The sequence below is a fragment of the Bos grunniens genome, chromosome 8, assembly GCF_055505025.1.
Source record: "Bos grunniens cultivar Pamir isolate PY7600 chromosome 8, Bosgru_T2T1.0, whole genome shotgun sequence".
Classification (NCBI taxonomy): Eukaryota; Metazoa; Chordata; class Mammalia; order Artiodactyla; family Bovidae; genus Bos; species Bos grunniens.
Genome location: NC_141172.1, coordinates 23474072 through 23495898, shown reverse-complemented (window position 1 = coordinate 23495898; position 21827 = coordinate 23474072). Strand labels below are relative to the sequence as shown.

Sequence of the window (21827 nt, the reverse complement as noted above, 5' to 3'; positions counted from 1 at the left end):
AAGAAATTTTTTCCTGATGGTCCAGGTCTTAGGACTTGGCACTCCCACTGCAGGGTCCCTGGGTTCAATCCCTGCTAGGGGAACTAATATTCTACAAAAAAAGAAAAAGAAAGAAAATTTGGTATCTGTCTATCTGTAATGGAATAGTATTCATCCATTTTTAAAAAAACTGCTATTTGCAATAACAGGGACAGCTCTTGAGGGTGTTATGCTGAGGGAAATAAATCAGAAGACAAAATACTGTGTGGCCTCACTGATTTGTGGAATCTAAAAATAAAAAGAGCAGAACTCATAGAAGTAGGATTAGAATGGTGGTTGTCGGGCTGAGAGGTGGTAGAAATGGGAGCACACTGAGTGTTAATCGTCAGTGGGATACACAAGCAGAGAGATCCAGGCACTTTCAGGTACGTAGGCTTGAAGGCTGAGTGACTCAAATGTAAAAGGTGGGTTTGGAGTGGGGGGCCCGTACTAACATGCTGGGGATGCCATAACAAAATACCGCAAACGAGGTGACTGAAAAACAGAAATAAATTTTCTCACAATTCTGGGTGGAGCTAGAAATCTGAGGCCAAGGTGTCAGAGGATTGGTTTCCTCTGAGGCCTCTCCTTGGCTTGTAGCTGGCCATGTTCTCTCTCATATCTACGTGGCCTTTCCTCTGTGTGTGTCTGGGTCCCCATCTCCTCTTCCTCTAAGGACACCAGTCATATTGAATTAGAGCCCTGCCCAATAATTTCATTTTAACTGAATTATCTCTTTAAAGACCGGATCTTCAAAATACAGTTATATTCTGAAATACTGGGGATTAGGACTTCTACGTGAGAATTTGTGGGGGACACAATCCAACTCCTAACAGGGCCCAAAGGTCAAGTCTCTTGACTATGAAGAGCCCGACTAAATGGAACACATTTTGTATTCAATAGCGACTTAGCAGCAGCAGCAGCAGCACTGAGTTAAAGTACTTCTCAAAGCACTCAGTAAAGGTATTGGGTTGGTCAAAGAGTTTGCTTGGGTTTTCCCAAAACGTCTTAGAGAAAAATCCAAGGGAACTTTTTGGCCAGCCCAATAAAATTTCCCCTAACTCACCGAGAAAATGAGTTTTTCAAGTGTGTTTAGGGAAAGAGGCATTTTCCAAAAGGAGGTGTAAACACAGAAAGGAAGAGAAGTAGTAAGGAAGGAAATGGAACTTGAGCATTTCAGTAAGCTGTCTCATATTTGGCTCAAGTCAAGAAAACAGGAAAGAAAGATCATTTAGACAAAAACTAAATTTCAAGGGCAATTTCTACTTGTAGGAAGAAACTAATTTTAAAACATGCCATGCTGTGTTTGGGAAAGGAAGCTAAATCAAAGAAATGAAGTTAGGAAAACTTCTTGCCAGTATTCCTCTAAGTATATGCAGGAGCAAGAATTACAATGGCTTTCTCACCCCTTGGGTCAGGGGCTAAGGGACGTTTTTGCAGGTTTGTGGAAAACAAGCTCTGGCATATGTTGATGAAATATTTGGTGGTGGGCAGGAAGGAAAGGGGATGACGAGAAAAATACTAGAATAAATCTTTTTTTTTTAAATCAGATTAAGTCACTATATCACAGCAATCTTCTTTTTGTCCCACCTATTTTCATTCTTTAATAGCTATGTGGCCTTGGACAACTTATGCATTTCATTCTCTCCATTCCTTAATTTCGCCATCTGTAAAATAGTGGTAATACCTTCTTTATAGAGTTTGTGTCAGAGATAAATGAACTTACACTTGAAAAGAGTTAAACAGCTCTGGGAGTGAGTATGGTAGACTCTCAATGAGCGTTAGTCGTCCTCACCATCCTCACCACATCATCACCTGTCATCACCTACATCCCTCTAACTCTGCTCCTGTCACTCTCATTTCCAGGAATGTTTCCTTTCCCCTCCCTCTAAGCTGTGGTGCTTTGGGGAGGCTTTCCCTGAGGGTTCCAGCCTAGGCTGATCTTGCTACGAGGAGGAGATGGCAGGCTGAACTTGGTGCTGAGATGCTGTGGATTAATTCAGTTGGTGGACAGCCTTGAGGCATTACTGAGAACACACCTTCTGGACTCAACAAATTCACATGGCAATTTCATAAAAAATTGGCACTGAGGTTCCAGCAGTTTCTTCCATGAGTGGAAGTTGAGAGTGGGATTTAATCTAGTCGAAGTCGTCATCCAGTAGGAAACCACACAGATCCTAGAAGCACCAGAGAGGGAGGGCGGGGAGAGCTGTGGCTCAGATATAGCCTGGGTCCAATCCCATCCACTTCCTGTTCCTCACTGATTGGCCCGAAAGGTCGCCATGACGAAAATTCATGAGCTGTTTGTAGTTCGTTGGTATCTGCAAGGAGATACCCGAATTATTCTCTGAAATTATTACTATAAATCCTGTCAAAGGTTTCTTCAAAATGCATACCCTAAAATACATTCGTAATGTCTTCATATGGAGAGAAATCCCAGCCCTTGTGGTGGGTCCACTCACTTTGGGAATTGTCAGATATTTCTAGGATTAAATTTCTTTACATTTTCACACTTCAGAGGAGGGTCAAGTGTCCTCTAACTTACCATTTGTTCCCCAGGCTGCACAGCTAATTAGAAAGAAGAAAAATCTGTGGCTCTTCATGGTGTCTAGCTTGTAACCTTCCTGGTAATGACTGTCTCTATCTACAGAAGATACTAAATTTTACATTCTTGCCTCCAACTATTATAACGATTAGAGAATTTAGTTAAAAAAAAAAAAAAGATCTTCTCGGCCCCAATCTTCTTCACTTTAAAGCCCTTGACCTCTTACCTGGACCTCTCTTTTTCAGTAGACAGTGTTTCTTCCCATTTCTTGCAGAGGTATGAATTGCTTTGGGGCTTCCCAGGTGGCCCAGTGGTAAAGAATCCACCTGCCAATGCAGGAGCTCTAGGAGACAATGGTTTGATCCCTGGGCGGGACGATTGCCTGGAGAAGGAAATGGCAAATCTCTCTAGTATTCTTGCCTGGGAAATCCCATGGACAGAGGAGCCTGGTGGGGTGCAGTCTATAGGGTCACAGAGTGTTGGACACGACTTAGTGATTAAACAACAATGAATTGCTTCAATCTTCTCTCACCCTCCACATGTGTCCAGGTGTTCATATACAGCCTCCATATTCCCCTCTTTCTTTGCATAGAGTTCTGTTAGGACACTTGGTTTTAAGTCACAGAAATCCTATCCAAACTAGCTGAAGCAAAAATGTGACTTCACTATGAGGGTTCCAGTTTATCTTCGGAACATTTCTGTGCAGCTAGATCTCTAAGCAGAACTCAAACCAGGGACTTCTTTTCCACCAAGACTGTCTCTTGTCTATACAGTTCTCTTTGGAACTGCTTCATTATTCTCTTATGCTGGGTACCAGTTCTGCCTATGTCTCCATCCATTGGAACAAGTTACCAATAGTGCCTCAGTTCAAATCTCCATTCCATTAGACAGCTAGATGAAACTGGAAGAGCTCAGTTCTGCTTCCAGATTCCCATGGGTTCATTCTGATTAGTCAGCCTGAGCCAAGTCAATGAACTCTAGCCATGGAGTTGGGTCACAGGGTGTTAACACGGCTGTTCCTATGGTAGCCAGCTGAATGGCGGTGGGGGCAGGGGAAGGTGGGAGGTGGGCAAGAGAAGGTCCCAGAAAAGGAGAGGATTCTGGGACAAAACAATATGTCTACTCCATGGTGTCCCTTCTCTCCAGGCAAATTATATTTCACTTCTTTGCATCTCCTTCATCTCTTTTACATTTTCAATCTGTTTTTCTATCTGGGCATTAAAATTTGCTCAAGGCCCTCCTCTACTAGAAGACCATCCCATAACTCTTCTTCAAGCTCCTGCCCAATCGTGTACCTTTTTTTTTTTTCCACCGAATAAATTTCATTTGCCCTTTGCTCACATTTTACCCCAACCTGGTCTCCTCCCACCTCCATTTCCTCAAGGAGTTTCTTGGTGTTCAAAAGGCTGAAGACAAGGCAGAGTGAAGGCAGTGTGAAACGTATAGGCCACGGTGAGCAAGTGTGATATCTGTGACGTGCCGGAGACCCCTCCCGACCCATCTCAGTAGCCACAGAGCCCAGCCCCAAGGGCCCCTGGACTGTGAGGCGTGGTACTAACCAGTCCCTGACCCTTCGAGCTTCCTGGTTCCAAGGAGTCTTTGGCCACAGCTCTGCCTGGACCCCACCCAGGCTGCTGATAGTAGGTTTGTTTATCAAAGCCTCCTTTGGTGAAAGGACCTTCTCACACAGAGGCCTGGGGGTGGGGAGGTGCCCTTCAGGCCCTTTGCCATTCACTTCCTCAGGTGAGAATAACTTCCCTGCCAGGCCTGTGTCCTTTAGAATGAAGGAGAAGGTAACAACCACGGGTGGGACCGGAACTGCTACTTTCAGGATACTTCCTGGTGAAGATGGAGCCCCCAGAACTTGTTCCCCAACCTGCCTTTCTGGTGCTCTGCGGTATATAGGTGCTTATGGAGACATCCTATTTAACAGAGCCCTTTGCTGCTGTAATTTTTTTTTTTTAACTCTTTACTATGGTAAATTTTAAACACATCGAAAGTAGAGAGACTAGTTTTACAGGTCTACCACCCAGGTTCAACCACTAAGGTTCAACAATAAGCCATTTTAAAGCCAATGTCGTTCCCTCTATACGATCAAACCAACACCCTTTCCCCAAATCTCAAAGCAAATCTCAGAAATGTTTTATCTGTAAATATTTCAGTATGTATCTCTAAACAATCATGTCCCTTTTTGGGGGTTTATTTTTTATTTTGGCATGGTTTATTAAGGTATAACTTATTAATACATGCAGTAAAATTTTCCTTTCTTAGGTACAGTTCTGAGGTTTTAGAAACTCAGTCAGATAACCACACACCCAGGAAATGGAATAGTTCCATTACTCCTCAAAATTTCCCTGTGCCTTTTTGAAGCCAACTCCGACTCCCATCCTCAAGTAACCACGAGTGTGTGCTAAGTCACTTCAGTCATGTCCGACTTTGTGCGACCCTGTAGACTTCAGCCCCCCAGGCTCCTCTCTCCATGGAATTCTCCAGGCAAGAATACTGGAGTGGGTTGCCATGCCCTCCTCCAGGGGATCTTTCCGACACAGGGCTCAAATCTGAGTCTTTTATGTCTCCTGCATTGGCAGGCAGGTTTTTTACCACTAGTGCCACCTGGGATGCCCATTTTAATTCCTTGAAAGTGAAAGTGAAGTTGCTCAGTTGTGTCCGACTCTTTGCAACCCCATGGAGGGTAGCCTACCAGGCTCTCCAATCCATGGGATTTTCCAGGCAAGAATACTGGAGTGGGCTGCCATTTCCTTCTCCAGGGGCTCTTCCCAACCCAGGAATCAAACCCGGGTCTCCTGCATTGCAGACAGACGCTTTACCGTCTGAGCCACTAGGGAAGCCCTTTAATTCCTTAGTTTTGCCTTTTCTAGAATGTCATAAAAATGGAATCATAAAGTATGTACCCTCTTGAAGAATCACCTTTTAAAATGTAATCATCGTCACTACATCTCTCCAGTCAGCAATAATTCCCCCATAGCAAATATCCAGTGTTCACATTTCTGCACTTGCTCTAAAAAACATTTGCTTATACCTTGATTAAGGATCTAAACAAAGAATTGGTATTGGTTGTTACATCTCTAGAGAAAATCTAGAAATTTCCTCCTCATTTTTTGTTTTAAGAAATGAGGTTGTCATGAAGGGTTTCCCTTAATCTGGATTTATTTTATTTTTTAATATTTATTTTTATTTATTTATTTGGCTGTGCTGGGTCTTAGCTGCAGCATGCAGGGTTGTGGCATGTGGTATCTAGCTCCCTGACTAGGGATCGAACCTGGGTCCCCTGCATCAGGCATGTGGTATCTTAGCCACGAGATCACCAGGGAGTCCTAATCTGGAATTTATTGACTGCATCTGCATGTTATCCTTGCTTCCATTCCCAGAGCCCTGCTTCTAAAATCTGGTGAACAGACCAGCAGCACTGGCATCACCTGGGAGTTTGTTAGAAATGCAGAATCTTGGACCCCAGTCAACCCCACCTGGGTTTCCCAGGTGGCACTAGTGATAAAGAGTCTGCCTGCCAATGCAGGAGACGCAAGAGACCCAGCTTGTCTTTCTGGGTTGGGAAGATTACCTGGAATAGGAAATGGCAACTCACTCCAGTATTCTTGCCTGGAAAATTCCATGGGCAGAGGAACCAGGCGGGCTATAGTCCAGGGGCCACACAGAGTCAGAAACGACTGAGCACACACACAAGAACTATAGAATCAGAATTTGCATTTTTAACATTTTTAACAAGATCTCCAGGTGATTCACCTCCCGTGAATGGTAGTTTTGATCTAGTTTAGGTTCACTGCTTTGGGGGGACAAGGCTGCTTTGTAGGTGATGTTGCATCCTTGATTTTTTCTCAACCCAACACATCTGCTCCGGTCTGTCAGGACTTGTGCCTCTTGTTACTCAGGCCTCTGAGAAATGCAGCCATGCCCAAGGATCTGCCCTCTGCCCGCCTCCATTCTCTTTCTCTCCTGAGACCCAGTGAGCTCACTTACCCACAGTGAGCTCATTTACCCCAGGGCTCAGATGTCACCTTTAAAGTCACGATCCACAAATCTTTCTGATCCTGACCTGTCCTTGGTCTCCTAATTTACCTTTCTGGTTACTGAAAGAACATGTCTCCCCAAATATTCAGCCTGCCCTTTAATTTAATACAAAGCCTAAATCACTATTTTCTATCTTATCTTCCCTTTTGAGTTAGTAACCCAGTCACTTAATTTTAATTGCTCAGGCTACACTGTTTAAAGTTCTCTTCCATTTTTTTTCCTCCACTCTTTTATGTTGTACCTCTAACCAGCAGTTAAGCTTTATTCTCCTGTATTTGTCAGCCACCATTAGGTTATGCTGGGGTAAGAAACAATTCCCCCCAGTTTTCATGGTTGACAGCACGAAGTTATATTATGAGTGGATTGTGGACCGACTCCCACTCTGGGCTCTCTATTTGTCTTCTTCATTCTGGGATCCAGGCTGAAGACGCCGTCCCAAAACAGGGTTTGGGAAAGGGAAATGAGGAATGGCAGAACTAGAAATCACTTTCAAATCCTCTGCTCAGTCATGGACAAATCAATTCCGTGCACATTTCATTTGCCACAGCCATTGGCAAACTCAAGTCCCACATCCGTGGGTTGGGAAAGTGTGTCGAGTATCTGGAATCGGTAGTGCAACCTATCACAACTCCTATTTTCTATGTCTACTGCATTCCTTATTTCAATTCCTTTTACCCCTGCCTCAACCTTCACTTCTTGCAGCTTAGGATTCACTTCCTCAGGGACGCCTTTTCCCTGGTACTCTCAGACAAGATCACATTACCTGCTCTTTGCAGTCGTGGGACTTGTACTCTCTCATAGCATGCAGCATAACTGTAATGAACTATTTATGCAATATTTAATCTCTGGCTTTCCTCCTAGACTGCAAGCTCCATGAAGGCAGACACAACTTCTGCTTTGCTCACCATTTGATCCTTGGCCTCTGGAAAACTGTCTAGGGCACATAGCATATTTAGTAATTCTGTAAATGATGCAAAAGAATAAATGCATTTCTTAATCGTGCCCATATTGGGCACCTGGATTATTGGCAGACTTTATCAATAGTTTCTGATGTCTATTTTATTCTTCATCCATCAAGTTTTCCTTCCTAAAGACTTACTCTTTTCACATCATCTATCAGTCTTTTAATTCAGTCTCCTGTGACTTTTCCTGCTGGAACTGTATTGAAGTTTCCTGAATGATTATGCTGTCTTGGACCCTCATCCTTTTGTACATATTATTTCTTCTAAAGAACTCCCCGTCCTCAGTGCTCTGCCTGGTAAAATACTGTATACCTTGTACATCTTAGTTTGGAGGCTGCCTCCTCTGCTGTGCCTTCTTGGTCTCAGTGCAGACTTGGGCCCCTTTGCATCCACATTCTGTGTCTGAACCTCCTTTATAGCAACCTCCATTATAGCAACTGTATTCTAATGGTTTGTGGCTTCTACTAGACTAAGCTCGATGAAGCCAAGAGTGATATTTTCATCTTGTAATTACTGAACACTTACTATAGAGCCTGGCATGAAACAGGTGCTCAAAATTGCTGCTATCCTGTTGCAAGCTATAGTTATTTAACAAAGGAACAGTTTCTCTATCCGGAAAGCAGTGGTCAAAACACATGTTAACAACTTCCATGCACTTCAGGCATGGGCAAAGCCTCAGATTTTCAATTAGAATCAATTTACTTTTATTATACATCCAGTCCTAACATTGTTTGTGTTTTTCCAGGGCAGATTAGAGAAGAAGAGAGGCCTGGTGACAACGGAAGGAAGTGCCCTCTGATGACTGTCAGTAAATAATCCAAGAGCACCCACGGCAGCAAAGGTAGCCACCTTCTTGGAGTGGTTGCACCAGTGTTTCCCTGGTGAGGTCTTGCTTTCTGCAGCCCTCCCCCATGGCCTTCTGAGCCTGGAGACTGTCTTAGATAAAAAACAAAAACTTGTGGCTTTTTTTTGTTTCTCTCCTAGCTGGAGAAGGGACCAGACTCTGAGCCCTAGTTTCCTGCTGATGAGCCTGATGAAAGAATAACTTCCTTCACTGGATTCTTTTTTTCTTCCTCTTTTCCTTGGTAGCAGCAGCAGCTGCAGTTTTGGCTTGGATTTGTTTTTTCTTTTTTTTTTCAGGAAAGCTAAGTATATAGTCCATCTAGTCAAGGCTATGGTTTTTCCTGTGGTCATGTATGGATGTGAGAGTTGGACTGTGAAGAAAGCTGAGCGCTGAAGAATTGATGCTTTTGAACTGTGGTGTTGGAGAAGACTCTTGAGAGTCCCTTGGACTGCAAGGAGATCCAACCAGTCCATCCTAAAGGAGACCATTCCTGGGTGTTCATTGGAAGGACTGATGCTGAGGCTGAAACTCCAATACTTTGGCCACCTCATGCAAAGAGTTGACTCATTGGAAAAGACCCTGATGCTGGGAGGGATTGGAGGCAGGAGAAGAAGGGGACGACAGAGGATGAGATGGCTGGATGGCATCACTGACTCGATGGACATGAGTTTGGGTGAACTCTGGGAGTTGGTGATGGACAGGGAGGCCTGGCGTGCTGCGATTCATAGGGTCGAAAAGAGTCGGACACGACTGAGCGACTGAAGTATATAGTCCAGAGTGAATTTTTTATCGCTACCATGAGTGCTTTGACTAAAACGGTGATTCTCAAACTTGAATGTGGGTCAAAATCACCTGGAGAGCTTGTTGAGCTGGAGGTTCTTGGACTCCATCCTCAGAGTTTCTGATTCAATAGGTCTGGGCTATGGACCTAGAAATTTGCATTTCTAACAAATTCCTAGGTGGTGCTGGTGCTACTGGTCTCATACCTTGAGAATCACTGGTCTAAACAACAAGCCTCAATCATGACCAATGATAAAAAACTCTGGCCAAACAGCAAAATGCAGAAAATTTCATCTTTGATCATGTACTTCTTGCTTCATTTACAAAAGTGTTTGCCCTTTTTTTTTCCTCCAAGGGCAGACTTTGTTACTTGATGATTTATTTCCACTTGTGGGACCAGCTGAACTGGATATTTATCATCAGATATTTACTTAGACCAAAAATAAATAGTTATAAATTCTGTAAAAATAGATGCTGGCATCCTGATTTCCTTGCAAGGGTGGTTCTCCAAAACCTGCTCTCTCCTAGATCTCTATCACTGACTCTTATTTAAACCAAAAGTACCAGCAGCAAACTTAGCATCAGAATTCAGCTGTGCCCTCTTCTCTGCTGTCACACCCTGTATTCCCCACCTTATTCCCAGTCTTCCCAAGCTCTCTTTACTCCAGATATCAGATTTTGTATTAAACTATTAATGGCAGTTTCTAAGGCAACATTCTATTAATGTCTGCTTCAAAATCAACTACTTAATGACAGGTCATGGTGTTAAGTGACTAAGGTTATATCCATTGAAAAAATGTTAGCAATGGACAGCGTGGATGAAAACATCAGAAAAATGTTAAAACACTTCCAAGAAGGCCAACACAGGCGTATTTGGAGTAATGTAACTTGCATCCTTCATGCTGGTCACCAGTGGCTTTTGGCCTGAGCACTGTCATTCTGTGCAGTTGTAATTAGGCAGAACCTAAGGGGTCAGCTTTGATTTTGAAACAGAACTGTCATCCACAATAAGACTTCCTGTGTAGGAAGAAAATTCCCCATCATTCTCTTAGCAGGACTTGAAGAGAAGAATAAATAATATCCAGCAAATTCCAAATTTCACTGGTACTAAAACATTGTTCTGCATTGTAATATTGCTGAATTTTAGGTACATCTTACAATGAATGGGATTTTATAATCATGGTCGGCCAGGTGACAGAGGAGATGGTTTGTCACTGCCTGAACACACACAAACTCAGTGGTTTTTCCTGGTGGGATGACTTGGGGACTGTAATCTCCATGTTTCCGTCAACAAATGGTACAAGGACAATTTGGAAAAGAAACATGCTTCCCGTTGTCTGAAAACCTTCTATTGACACCTTCAGGTAAGATCAAGAATATGCCAGCTTTCAAAGGTGTACACGAGATATTCATGGCTGGAAAGCACACAGTAGTGAAGTACTCTTAAAATTGCTGCATCACCAGGACTTGGTAATTAAGGACACTGGCAGTTTTGAGTCAAAAAATGATTCAGAGGAATAGAGATTCTGTGTGTGAAGAAACTACAGGAATTCCTTAATGAATTTCTTCTGCTTTTATTTTTCTTTTTATTGTGGGGTCAAGGATGATGTATAATGATATATGTCTAAGTCTAAAAGCTCTCATTCAATAAATATTTCAAACTAAATGATAAAAATATCTTTTACAAATGATTTAATTGGGGATATCTTTCTTTTTAATAGCAGCTCTTAACCTTTTTGATCTGAAGACTCCTATAATACTAAAAACTTAAGGAATATAAAGAACTTTTGTTTAATAATATCTACCAATATTTACCATATTAGAAATTTACAGAGTCTTATTTTTTATTGCAGTATAGTTGATTTACAGTGTTGTTTAGTTGCAGGTGTATAGCAAAGTTATTCAGAGAGAGAGAGATATATATATATATATACATACTTTTTCAGATTCTTTTTCCTTATAGATTATTATAAAATATTGAGTTTAGCTCCCTGTGCTATACAGTAGGTCTTTGTTCGTTATTTTTTTTTTTTTTGTATATAGTAGTGTTTATATCGGAGAAGGCGATGGCACCCCACTCCAGTACTCTTGCCTGGCAAATCCCATGGACAGAGGAGCCTGGTAGGCTGCAGTCCATGGGGTCGCTAAGAGTCGGACACGACTGAGCGACTTCCCTTTCACTTTTCACTTTCATGCATTGGAGAAGGAAATGGCAACCCACTCCAGTGTTTTTGCCTGGAGAATCCCAGGGGCAGTGGAGCCTGGTGGGCTGCCGTCTATGGGGTCACACAGAGTCGGACACGACTGAAGTGACTTAGCAGCAGCAGTGTTTATATGTTAATCTCAAACTCCTAATTTATCCCTTTCTCCACTTCCCTGTTTGGTAAACATAGGTTTATTTTCTATGTCTGTAAGTCTATTTCTGTTTTGTAAATAAATTTACTTGTATCATTTTTCTTAAATTCCACATGTAAGTGATGTCATATGACATTTGTTTTCCCCTATTTGGTTTACTTCACTTACTATGATAATCTCTAGATCTGTCCATGTTGCTACAAATAGGAGTATTTAATTCTTTTTATGGCTGATTAATAGTCCATTGTTCCTGTATATATGCCCCACACCTTCTTTAGTCATTCATCTGTCAATGGACATTTAGTTTGCTTCCATGTCTTGCTGCTATGGAAAGAGGGCACATGTACCTTTTATAGTTTTTTCTGGATATATGCTGAGGAATGGGATTATTGGGTTAAATGGGTGTTTTATTTTTCAGGACACAGTGGAACTGGCTGTCTAGGAAGAGGACAGGATAGAAGTTGGGACAAAGTTAAACAGAGAAGTGTGGTCTGGCTCCCAGGGCTGAAAGCTGGGTTTCCTGGAGTATAGGAGAGGAGTTGGGGCCTGCAGTTTCTGCCAGTGATGGAGGTCTGGAACGATAAACAAATGGCTGTGCAGGAACCTGTGGAAGATGGACACTGGGGGCATAAGGCCCTGGAGCCCTAGCCAGGGTCCAAGTAGAGAGTCAAGTCAGAGAGAGGTAAGGCCCTGGGGAGGTGCTGGCCTTCAGGGTACCATGTAGGCTGGAGCAAGGAGAGCCTAGTGACAGTCACCTGACAAGGGCCTCTTCTGCCACTGCTATCTTGAGCTGAATTTCTGGAGCTGCCCAAGGAAGAAGGATGAGAGCCATGACCAACCAAAACTATTTCTCCAGATATCGGTGGGACTAGATTAGCTTTGATGTAGAAACTACATGATCTCAGGTGACCCGGGCCTGCAGAGGCTTGAAGCAGGATTTCCGCTTCTGGCCAGAGATTGAAGTCAGGCCTCGACAGTGAGAGTGCTGAGTCCTAGCCACTAGACCACCAGGGACCAGTGGTCAGTGACAAGGCCCTGGCCTGTCAGCTGTGTAGAAATGAATTTCCATATAGATACGGAGAGAAGCGAAACAAGTAAAGTGTTTTATTAGGAGGAAAAGAGTACACGTGTAGGATAGGCACACAGGTAGGTTCAGAGAGTGAGAGAGAGAGTCGTATCCTCGCAGTAGCTTGAATCACTTTTATGGGGCATTTCTTTTGGGTTTCCTTTAGCCAGTCATCTTGCTTTGCCAGGTTCAGCGTCTGTATTTGGTGTATCTTAGGGTTCTCCCATGTGTGTGCATGCATCTCTTGGCCAAGATGTATTATAGCAAAGAAGACCAGGGTATCAACATCACTTACTATGGGGTGGCACCCCCTCCCTTTTTTTACCTCCAGGGAACCTTTCTGAGCAGGTCTAGTCAGAAAGGTCCTCTTGACTTTTCGAATGAGGGGATCTCCTCTGGGAGCATGAAGTGACACATGAAAACTCTTCAACAAGTGCCTGGTACATGCTGCTGCTGCTACTGCTAAGTCACTTCAGTTGTGTCCTACTCTGGGTGACCCTATGGACAGCAGCCCACCAGGCTCTTCCATCCACAGGATTCTCTAGGCAAGAATACTGGAGTGGGTTGCCATTTCCTTCTCCAGCCTGGTACATAGTAAGTGCGATATATGCGTCATCATCTCTTGTACCTAGGGTGTTCTGGAGGTGCCATACCTGTCACACTGCATCCTTTGGGGGTTCGGATAGCTGAAGTTTGACCCGATAGAAGACTTTATTCTAGCATTGGAGTCCAAGGGGCGGAGAGCAGGAAAGTATTCAAAATTGCAGCAGCAACAGGGTTTGGGTGGCAGAGGCTGCGTGGGAGAGTCCTTGGTCCCCTACTCCAGTCCCCAAGGTCTTCCTGCCCCGGCCCACCGCACCAAGCAATCCCTTACTGACTTCGGAGGGACTGAGGGCTTTTCTCCGCCGTGAGAGTGGGTGTCCCACGTATCACACAGGCAAGTCTGAGCAAACTTCCCCAAGATTCCGTAGGGGTCCGGTCCCCCTGGGTTTCCTCCTTAATTTTAAGTTTTGCCAGGGCGAGTTCTGTCACAACTCGCTTAACAAGGGTAGGGGGCGCCTGCAAGTCTGAGCCGGAAGGTGGGCGGGGGCAGGCCTGTCAAAGCCTTTGCCACCTGCTGGGAACAGGCGTATTTAGAAGCGGGTGCAGGGGGCCGATCCCGCCTCCCCTCGTTCCCCGGTCCCCCGCACATCCCGCCTCTGGGGTGGGCGTGGCCGGCCCTGGGTCCTGCAGGCTGCCCCAGGGGGCGGAGCCTAGGGAGGGGTCCGAGAGCCAGTCACGTCCTACAGGACAGAGCGGAGCCCCGAGAGGCCGGCCCAGGAGGCGCCACATCCGGCGGCTGTCCCGTGGTACATAAAGCCGCGGCCGCCGCTGCCACCACCACCACCGTTGGTTTCCAGCAGCAGCTCTGGCCTCGTCTCGGCTGCGGGAGCCTCTGCTCCAATGCCCCAGAGTGGCCATGAGCGCCCCGCACTGGTGGGACCAGCTGCGGGCTGGCAGCTCGGAGGTGGACTGGTGCGAGGACAACTACACCATCGTGCCTGCCATCGCCGAGTTCTACAACACGGTGCGGGGCACGGGAGCGGGGATGGCACGGGCTGGCGGGAGGGGGCTGTCCCCCAGCGCAGCCGCTGCACCTGGAGCCAGGACCCTGGTCTACGCGTGCATCTGGGGCGTTTTCGCTCCGCGGCCAAAGTCGACCCACGCCCCCTACCCTGCGCGCCTTCCAGTTCTCCATCTGTCCTCTTCTCCAGTCTCTGTCCCTGACATCTGGGCCATCCTCCTCCTCTGGTCATTTCTTTCTGATGGCTCTATTGTCCTGTTTGGTCCCCACCCGTCCCGGAGCTGGTGCTCCGTGTCAGCCCATTCTTCCAGTTTGGGTCAGTTGGGAGCGGTGAAACCGCGGGGACTACTCCCTTCCTCCCTTAGGATCTCTGTGGTGTGACGCACTTGGGTTGCATTGTGCGGTTTTTACCCCGAGTACCTGCTCTAGGAGTCCGGGAAAGGGGGTGACCTCCAGGCAGGTCTGTGGGGCGGGGGCCACTCCGAAGGTTGGCGCTGCCCGCCCCTGCCCCGCCAAGTACATCAATAATAGGTCGAGTTACCTGGGGCCAGAATTAATCAAGTTAATTACTACGAGTTCTTGCCTTTAGTACTGAGCCTCACACTAGCCCCTAGATCAGTTTCCCTAGGCCTGTGCTCTGTGCAGTTACTAAGCCAGAGAAGTGAAAGGGAAATTTGGCAGTGATGTGTGTGTGTGTGTGTGTGTGTGTGTGTGTGTGTATGCTTTCTGGACTTGCCTGGGTCTGTAGCTGTGGTCAAGAGGAAACTGTCCCATTGCAGAATCTTGTGTGCTCTTAGTGTTTCGTGGGAGGGAAAACCTGCAGTTGTGTGTGTGTGTGCTCAGTTGTGTCCGACTTTCTGTGACCCACATGGACTGTAGCTCGCCAGGCTCCTCTGTCCATGGAATTTTCCCGGCAAGAACACCAGAGTGGGTCATTTCCTTGACTCAGGGATTGAAACCGTGTCTCTTGCGTCTCCTACGCTGGCAGACGGATTCTTTACCACTGTGCCACCTGGGAAGCCCAGGCCTGCAGTTGGGAAGGAAATGTCTATTCTTTTTGCCAAGTCCAAATATGGTTCCAAATGTGAGACTTGGTGTGGCCATTTCTGCAGCTTATCTTTTCACTGCTGTAATGTGGAAAACAGCAACTCCTGGTATGTGAGTCACTGTGAATTTTGACTTTCTTCCTTAGGATTTTCCCCTTTGATTTGCTGGAGAAAATGTCCTGGGCTTGAGTCAATGCTTATTGCCTGGAGGGATTTCCATGAGCTTGTCCCCATCCTTCTATTCTCTGTTGAGGAAACTGACTCTGGAGAGGGGAGCGGCCCTGTGGTCATTTCTGGCAGAGCTGGGACCATGATCCAGAGCCTGCACTCTCCCTCCCTTCAGTGCTGAATTCCTGGGCTGCCCTCCCAGCAAACATTCCTTTTTTTTTTTTTTTTTTTTTAAATGACTGGGTTAATTCTGCAAGGAAACCTGGTCCTCTGCTGCCCCTAGAAGCTGTGACACATGCGGTCATCAGAGGTGGCCACCCTCCACCTATTGTACAACCTGTTTCAGAGCATGCAGTCAGGTGTGGACAGTTGCCCACAGAGGATGGACTGGGGCAGGGCTGGGTGCTTTCAAAGGCAGTAGGTCAGTTTTTCCATTTGTAAGTGGAGAGTACTACTGAGGATTTCACCAAAGTTAGAGAAGAAATGACAGCCTGGGGACAGATTCTCACGTACCCAGCAAGGTAATTATCTGTGGTGTCTGAGGCCAGTAGAGTCAGGTCTAGTTATTTGGCCAAAAAAGTTAGTGTATAGCTGCTTCGAGTCAACCCCAGGGTGCTGGATGAGGAGGAGAGCTTATTTTTGTCCTTACTTTTAATCTGGTTTCATTGGAGCTGTTACGCAGTGAGTGCTAAAGTCTTTATTAGAAATGAGCTGTTGATCTTCAGCTGCAGCATCTGTGGCTAATTAGCTCTGTTGGTCCCCCTGACAAAGCTTGTTCTTTGGCATACTTGTAAACCACAGAATTTGCTTTAGCAAAGTGCGAATACTGAGGGTTTCAGAGAAGTCGGCCATCAGACTTTGTAGAGTGTAGATCCAAAGAATTTAGCAAAAAGCGTTTCCTTCTCTCCTTCCCACGTCTTAGTTATCTTCTGATCCTTGTCACAGAACAAACCCATGCTTATCTTACTCCTGTATTAGGGAAGACAGTGAGCTACTTGGTGATAAAGTGAAAGTGAAGTCGCTCAGTCATGTTCTACTCTTTGGGACCCCATGGACTGTAGCCTACCAGGCTCCTCCATCCATGGGATTTTCCAGGCAAGAGTACTGGAGTGGGGCGCCATTTCCTTCATCTCATTAAATTCTCAGAGTAAGGCAGCAGGCATAATTATCTATTTTACAATAAAATAATAACCATTACTGATTGAGGAAAAATTGAAGATGTAAAGTCAGGAGGACTCAGAGGGGGGGGTTTAGAACCTTCTTAATGGATCTTGGTGGTCAGCTGCCACTCCTGCAACTGCAGTCACTCCTGGCCACCACTAGTTGTTTGCTGTTGAAGCTCCCCAGGGTCCTTTACCGTCACCCTCAGCAGTGGGTGCTATTTATTACATCCATTGGATACAGGAGAAAACTGAGGCCTAGATAGATTTTGAAACTTGCAAAGGTCAAGAAAATGGCAGATCTAGAGTTAGAACTTGGATGGTCCGTTTGACCCTACTAAGATAACTGCTCTTGAAGATGCAAATGCCATTATAGCTACTTTAAATTTATTTAGCACAGTATAGGTATTTATTATTTAGTCATTCTTTAACTTAAAACTCCTGCATTGGGACCATTTGATCTTTTGGCTAGTCATGGTGGTGGATATGGAACAAAAAGTTTTGGGATTTTTTTTTTGGCTGAACCTTGCAGCATGTGGGATCTTAGTTCCCAGACCAAGGATTGATGGAACTTAGGCCCCCTGCAGTGGAAGTGCAGTTTTAACTACTGGACCGCCAGGGAAGTCGTTTAAAGTAGTTTTTTGCCATTGTTGTTTATTATAAAAGTAACAACATGATCATGGTTAAAAAAATATGCAAGTTATAAAGTGAAAAATACCCTTTCTTATATATCTTTTCAGACATTTTCAAAGCATGTAAAAAGCATGTATTTGTGTAAACATAGAAAATACGTGTGCAACATGTGTATACACAGTGTTAGTCACTCAGTTGTGTCTGACTCTCTACTATCCCATGGACTGTAGCCTGCCAGGTTTCTCTGTCCATGGAATTCTCCAGGCAAGGATACTGGAGTGGGTGGCCATTTCCTTCTCCAGGGGTTCTTCCTGACCCAGGGATCAAACCTAGGTCTCCTGCACTGCAGGCCGGTTTCCTTACTGCCTGAGCCACCAGGGAGGCCTGTGTATATACACACCACAACCAGATTTTTTTCCAGCCCAGTTGAGATCGCACTACAGAAATTCCTCTACACCTTTGTTTTTTCACTTGATTTGTCCTGCAGATAATCCCATATTGGATTGTATAGAATTATTTTCTTCTTTGCAGTGTCTATATAGTATTCCCTTTAATGGGTTGACCAGTCAATTTATTATTGATGGACATTTAGGGCAGTTCCTGTTTATTGTTTTCATTTTGGTTTCTGAACAGTTAGACGATGAATGTCCTCAAATAGGCATCTGGATGTACTTCTCCAGGTACTAGTTCTGCTGCTGCTGCTGCTGCTGCTAAGTCGCTTCAGTTGTGTCCGACTCTGTGCGACCCCATAGACGGTAGCCCACCAGGCTCCTCTGTCCCTGGGATTCTCCAGGCAAGAACACTGGAGTGGGTTGCCATTTCCTTCTAGATAGGAAATTGCTGTGTTGAGGGCAGTATTTACTTTGACGACTAGTGAGTGTTGTTTAATGGTCCACCAGAGAAAGTACTCTGATCTGTGTTCTTACTGGCAATGTTTGGGAGTATAGAGCATTTTGCTTTTGGTGCCCACATATCTCCATTGCTTTAAATCTTGTCATCATCCTTTGCGTCAGCCAAGCCCAAATATCTCTTCCAAGAACATATCATGCCCTTCCACAGCCTTTTGCCTGTGCACATTTTGTACTGTTTCTTCTAAATACAAGTTTTATTGAATTAAGTTCCTTTTTACATTCTAAGGCCTGGTCACAGTCAGAGAAAGATCCACAACCTAGCAGCTTTGGAGGAAAGTGGGGTTTGTGTTTTAATCACTTAGCTTGGCCTTTGGGAATTCTGTTGGGGACCCAGAGGGACAGAAGGAAATGAACTGGTGCTGAAAAAAAGTCTTGAAGAAAAATACATGCTTAAAATCAGCCCATGGTCTGTCACCTCCCCTACTCAGCTCTGTTCCCATCATCAAGATAAGTGGAGTTCCCTTTATATGCCACAGACTACTCTCTGTAGGGCAGGATTATCTATCAGTCAGTCAGTCAGTCTCTATCCATCTAGCCATCCACTTGCTGGGCAACTGTGTGCCTGTCACAGAAACCAGACCCGCAAATAGTCACCTGGGTGGTGAGGACCACGGTAGAGGTATTATACACAAGTGGCTGAGGTGGTGTTTGTGGGATTCCCTCGTAGCTCAGCTGGTAAAGAATCTGCCTGCAATGCAGGAGACCCCAGTTCGAAGTGTTGTTAGTCCTCTCTTTGGGTGGTATACTGTGGGAGGTGGGTAGATTTTGCAGGAAGGCCTCTGAGCTGGGTGACCAACTTGTTCTGGTTTGCCTGAGATTTTCCCATTTTTAAAACTGAAAGTCCCATATCCTGGGAAGCCCTCTTTAGTGCCAGGCATGCTAGGACAGTTGGTCATCCCAGAGGCAGAAAGGGGGCCTGCCGTAATGGAATGGATCATTAGAAACCTGCATTTGATTAAGATACATAGTCTCCTCAGCCAGGGTAATGTCTGTTAGCTATTTATGAACTTGTTGCTCAAAAGAATTTACAGCCTGTTGCTTTGTCAGTGTTTGCCCTCTGTCTGGGAAAATGCACAATCGCATGCGTCAGGATGAGATTGCAGTGTGTTCCTGAGATTATTTTGGTGCAATGTCACAGAATGAGGAACTCTGTAAGGAAATAATAAATTTTTAAATTGTGGTTTCCTTTTAATTAAAACAAAATCTGTTAGGCAGGCACTAAACAAGCCAATTCTCCAAAGGATAGTCCAACAATGGGCTTTAAAAAATACCCCTTGGCTGAACTATTCAACTTCAGTGAGCTACGTAACTTTGAGGAGAAGTTTCGTTTTCTCAGTAGACATGGAGCCATTGAATCTTTTTAACCACAACTCATTTGCTTTCCCACATTTCTTTCAGAGTTCCTTCCTCTTTTTGTCTTGGGGAGCATCTCCCTCTAATTTGGGCTTTTCCTTTTCATAGATTGATGTCTTTTTTCTTTTAATTTTTCCTGTGCAACATGCAGGATCTTAGTTCCCTGACTAGGATGGAACCTATGTCCCCTGCAAGGGAAGGGTGAAGTCTTAACCACTGGACTGCCAAGGAAGTCCCCATAGATTTATGTCTTAAAAAGGCACAGTGGAGGCCAGCAAGTATTGGTAGATGGGTTGTACAGAAGCAATACTGAGATTTCAGGGTTATTTTGGAACTATCTGTTAAATAGTGTTTCTAAATTGAACTCTCTGATACGGGCATTAAAAATACTTGAGCTATCATAATTTCACTGGAGGTGTATTTAACTACCTCATGTTTTTGTGAATTGTGTGTAAATTTAAAAGTCATTGTGTACAGTGCTAGCGCTAACATAGATTGACAGCTATGGCCATCATGGGGCATAGCTTTTAAGGGACAGCTTGGCCATAGATGGTTGTACATGGCTGAAGCAAAGGAGACTGAGAGGATTTGAGGCAATAAACATATACAGTCGGCTCTCCATGTCCGTAGTTCTGTATCTGTGGATTCAACCCAGTGTGGGTTGAAAATATTTGGGAAAAAAAATTCCAGAGAGTTCCAGAAAGCAAAACTTTAATTGCTGCATGTGTGTGTGTTAGTTGCTCAGTCATGTCTGACTCTTTTGGATCCCATGGACCTTAGCCCACCAGGCTCCCCTGTCCATGGAATTCTCCAGGCAAGAATACTGGAGTGGGTTGCCATTCCCTTCTCCAGGGGATCTTCCCGACCCAGGGATCGAACCCAGGTCTCCTGCATTGCAGGAAGATACTTTACCATCTGAGCCACCAGGGAAGCTTGAATTGCTGTATAGCTGCAACTATTTACATAACATTTACATGTATTAGGTATTGTAAGTAATCTAGAGATGATTTGAAGCAGGGGTTCCCAACCCTGGGCTGCAGACTAGTACGTATTAGGAACTGGGCAGCAGAAGGTGAGCAGTGGGCAAGTAAGCGAAGCTGCATCTGTATTTACAGCCGCTACCCACTGGTGTGCTTGAATCATCCCAAACCATCCCTCCCCCCGTCTGTGGAAAAATTGTTTTCCCATTGTAAAGTGTAAATTTATACTTTGCAATCAGTGTAAAGTATACAGGAGGATGTGTGTATGTTATATGCATACTGCATATATAATGCTATTTTATATAAGAGATTTGAGCATCCAACAAAGTCTGGTATCCAAGGGACTCCTGAAACCAATCCCCCAAGGATATAGAAGGATGACTGTACTGGGGTGAAAAGCTGTGTTATATTCCCCAGAGTTGTTAGGTGGGGCTGTAAATCAGTGCGCTTCCCACCATTAGTGGAATGGCTCAGTGAAGTGTTGCCTTCTGCAGGACCCTCAGCAGGTGTGGCAAATCTCTGTGACTTAAGAAGGTAAAAGGTTAGCAGGGTGTATTGTGGAATGAGAAAAGGAAGTTGCCAAAATATAATGTTGCAATGTGTGATATATATGATAAATATCTTTACATAAATGCAAAGAAATTGAGGATTATGAATCTGAGAAGAGTGGGTATCTCCAGGGAGGAGGATAGCAAGGCAGACTTGAGCTTTGTAATGTATTCTTTTTCTTACATGGAGAACATACTCATGTACATGAGAGGAGAGAGTTACCTATGGTATCACAATCCCATTTTTCTCCTCCTTCCCCTTTCACCTTTAATTCCTTCTACCTCTGTGTTTAACAAAACAGAGAGCGATGTTTAAATCACCTAAAGGTCATTGGTACACGATGTGTGATGCAGTTCAGAATTTTCAGATGCCAATCGAAGCATGAAGCCAAGGTGGTCAGAATGTGGTTGGATGGATTGAAGGTGAAAAAAGTCAGCTTTGGGCAGTGGAAAGAGTGGTTGGATGCTGACCCCACGTCTGTGGGTGACTGCCTCTCTGAGCTTGGCTAGCCTGGGAGCCTTTCCAGGCCATTACTTTAACATCCCCTTATAAAATATTTAACATCTTTCACATGCATGCGTGCTTAGTAGCTCAGTTGTGTCCGACTGGTAAGGTCTCTCATTTTAACTCTTAAAGATCTGAGTGTTTTTCTTTCTTTCTTTTCTTTTTTTTTTTTTGAGATCTTGGGTTCTTTAAATAACTCCATGGAAAGTTAAAGGCTGTGATATTACATACAGCCTTGTCCTGAATCCCTCCTTATCTGCTTTTTAGTAAATAAAAGAGAGTTGGCTATATTCCCAAGTGTGGACACTGCATACCGCCTGGGACTGCTGTGGTCATTTATCC

General features: G+C 44.7%; 1 protein-coding gene and 1 long non-coding RNA gene across 7 annotated transcripts in view; both read left to right on the top strand.

Annotated features, from left to right (window-relative positions):
* Positions 1-8128: 8128 nt before the first annotated feature.
* Positions 8129-9664, top strand: LOC147366841 (uncharacterized). The gene is made up of 2 exons (XR_015169495.1): positions 8129-8413; positions 8713-9664. It is a non-coding gene; the product is annotated as an uncharacterized LOC147366841 (long non-coding RNA).
* A 4214-nt stretch (positions 9665-13878) lies between these two features.
* ACER2 (alkaline ceramidase 2) overlaps positions 13879-21827 on the top strand; it is a 32433-nt gene continuing 24484 nt past the window's right edge. For all 6 annotated transcript variants that reach the window (XM_086414945.1, XM_086414942.1, XM_086414944.1 and 3 more), the window contains exon 1: positions 13879-14184. In XM_086414945.1, the coding sequence (XP_086271071.1) occupies positions 14077-14184 (108 nt within the window). In that variant the 5' untranslated portion in view covers positions 13879-14076. The remainder of the gene's footprint in view (positions 14185-21827) is intronic.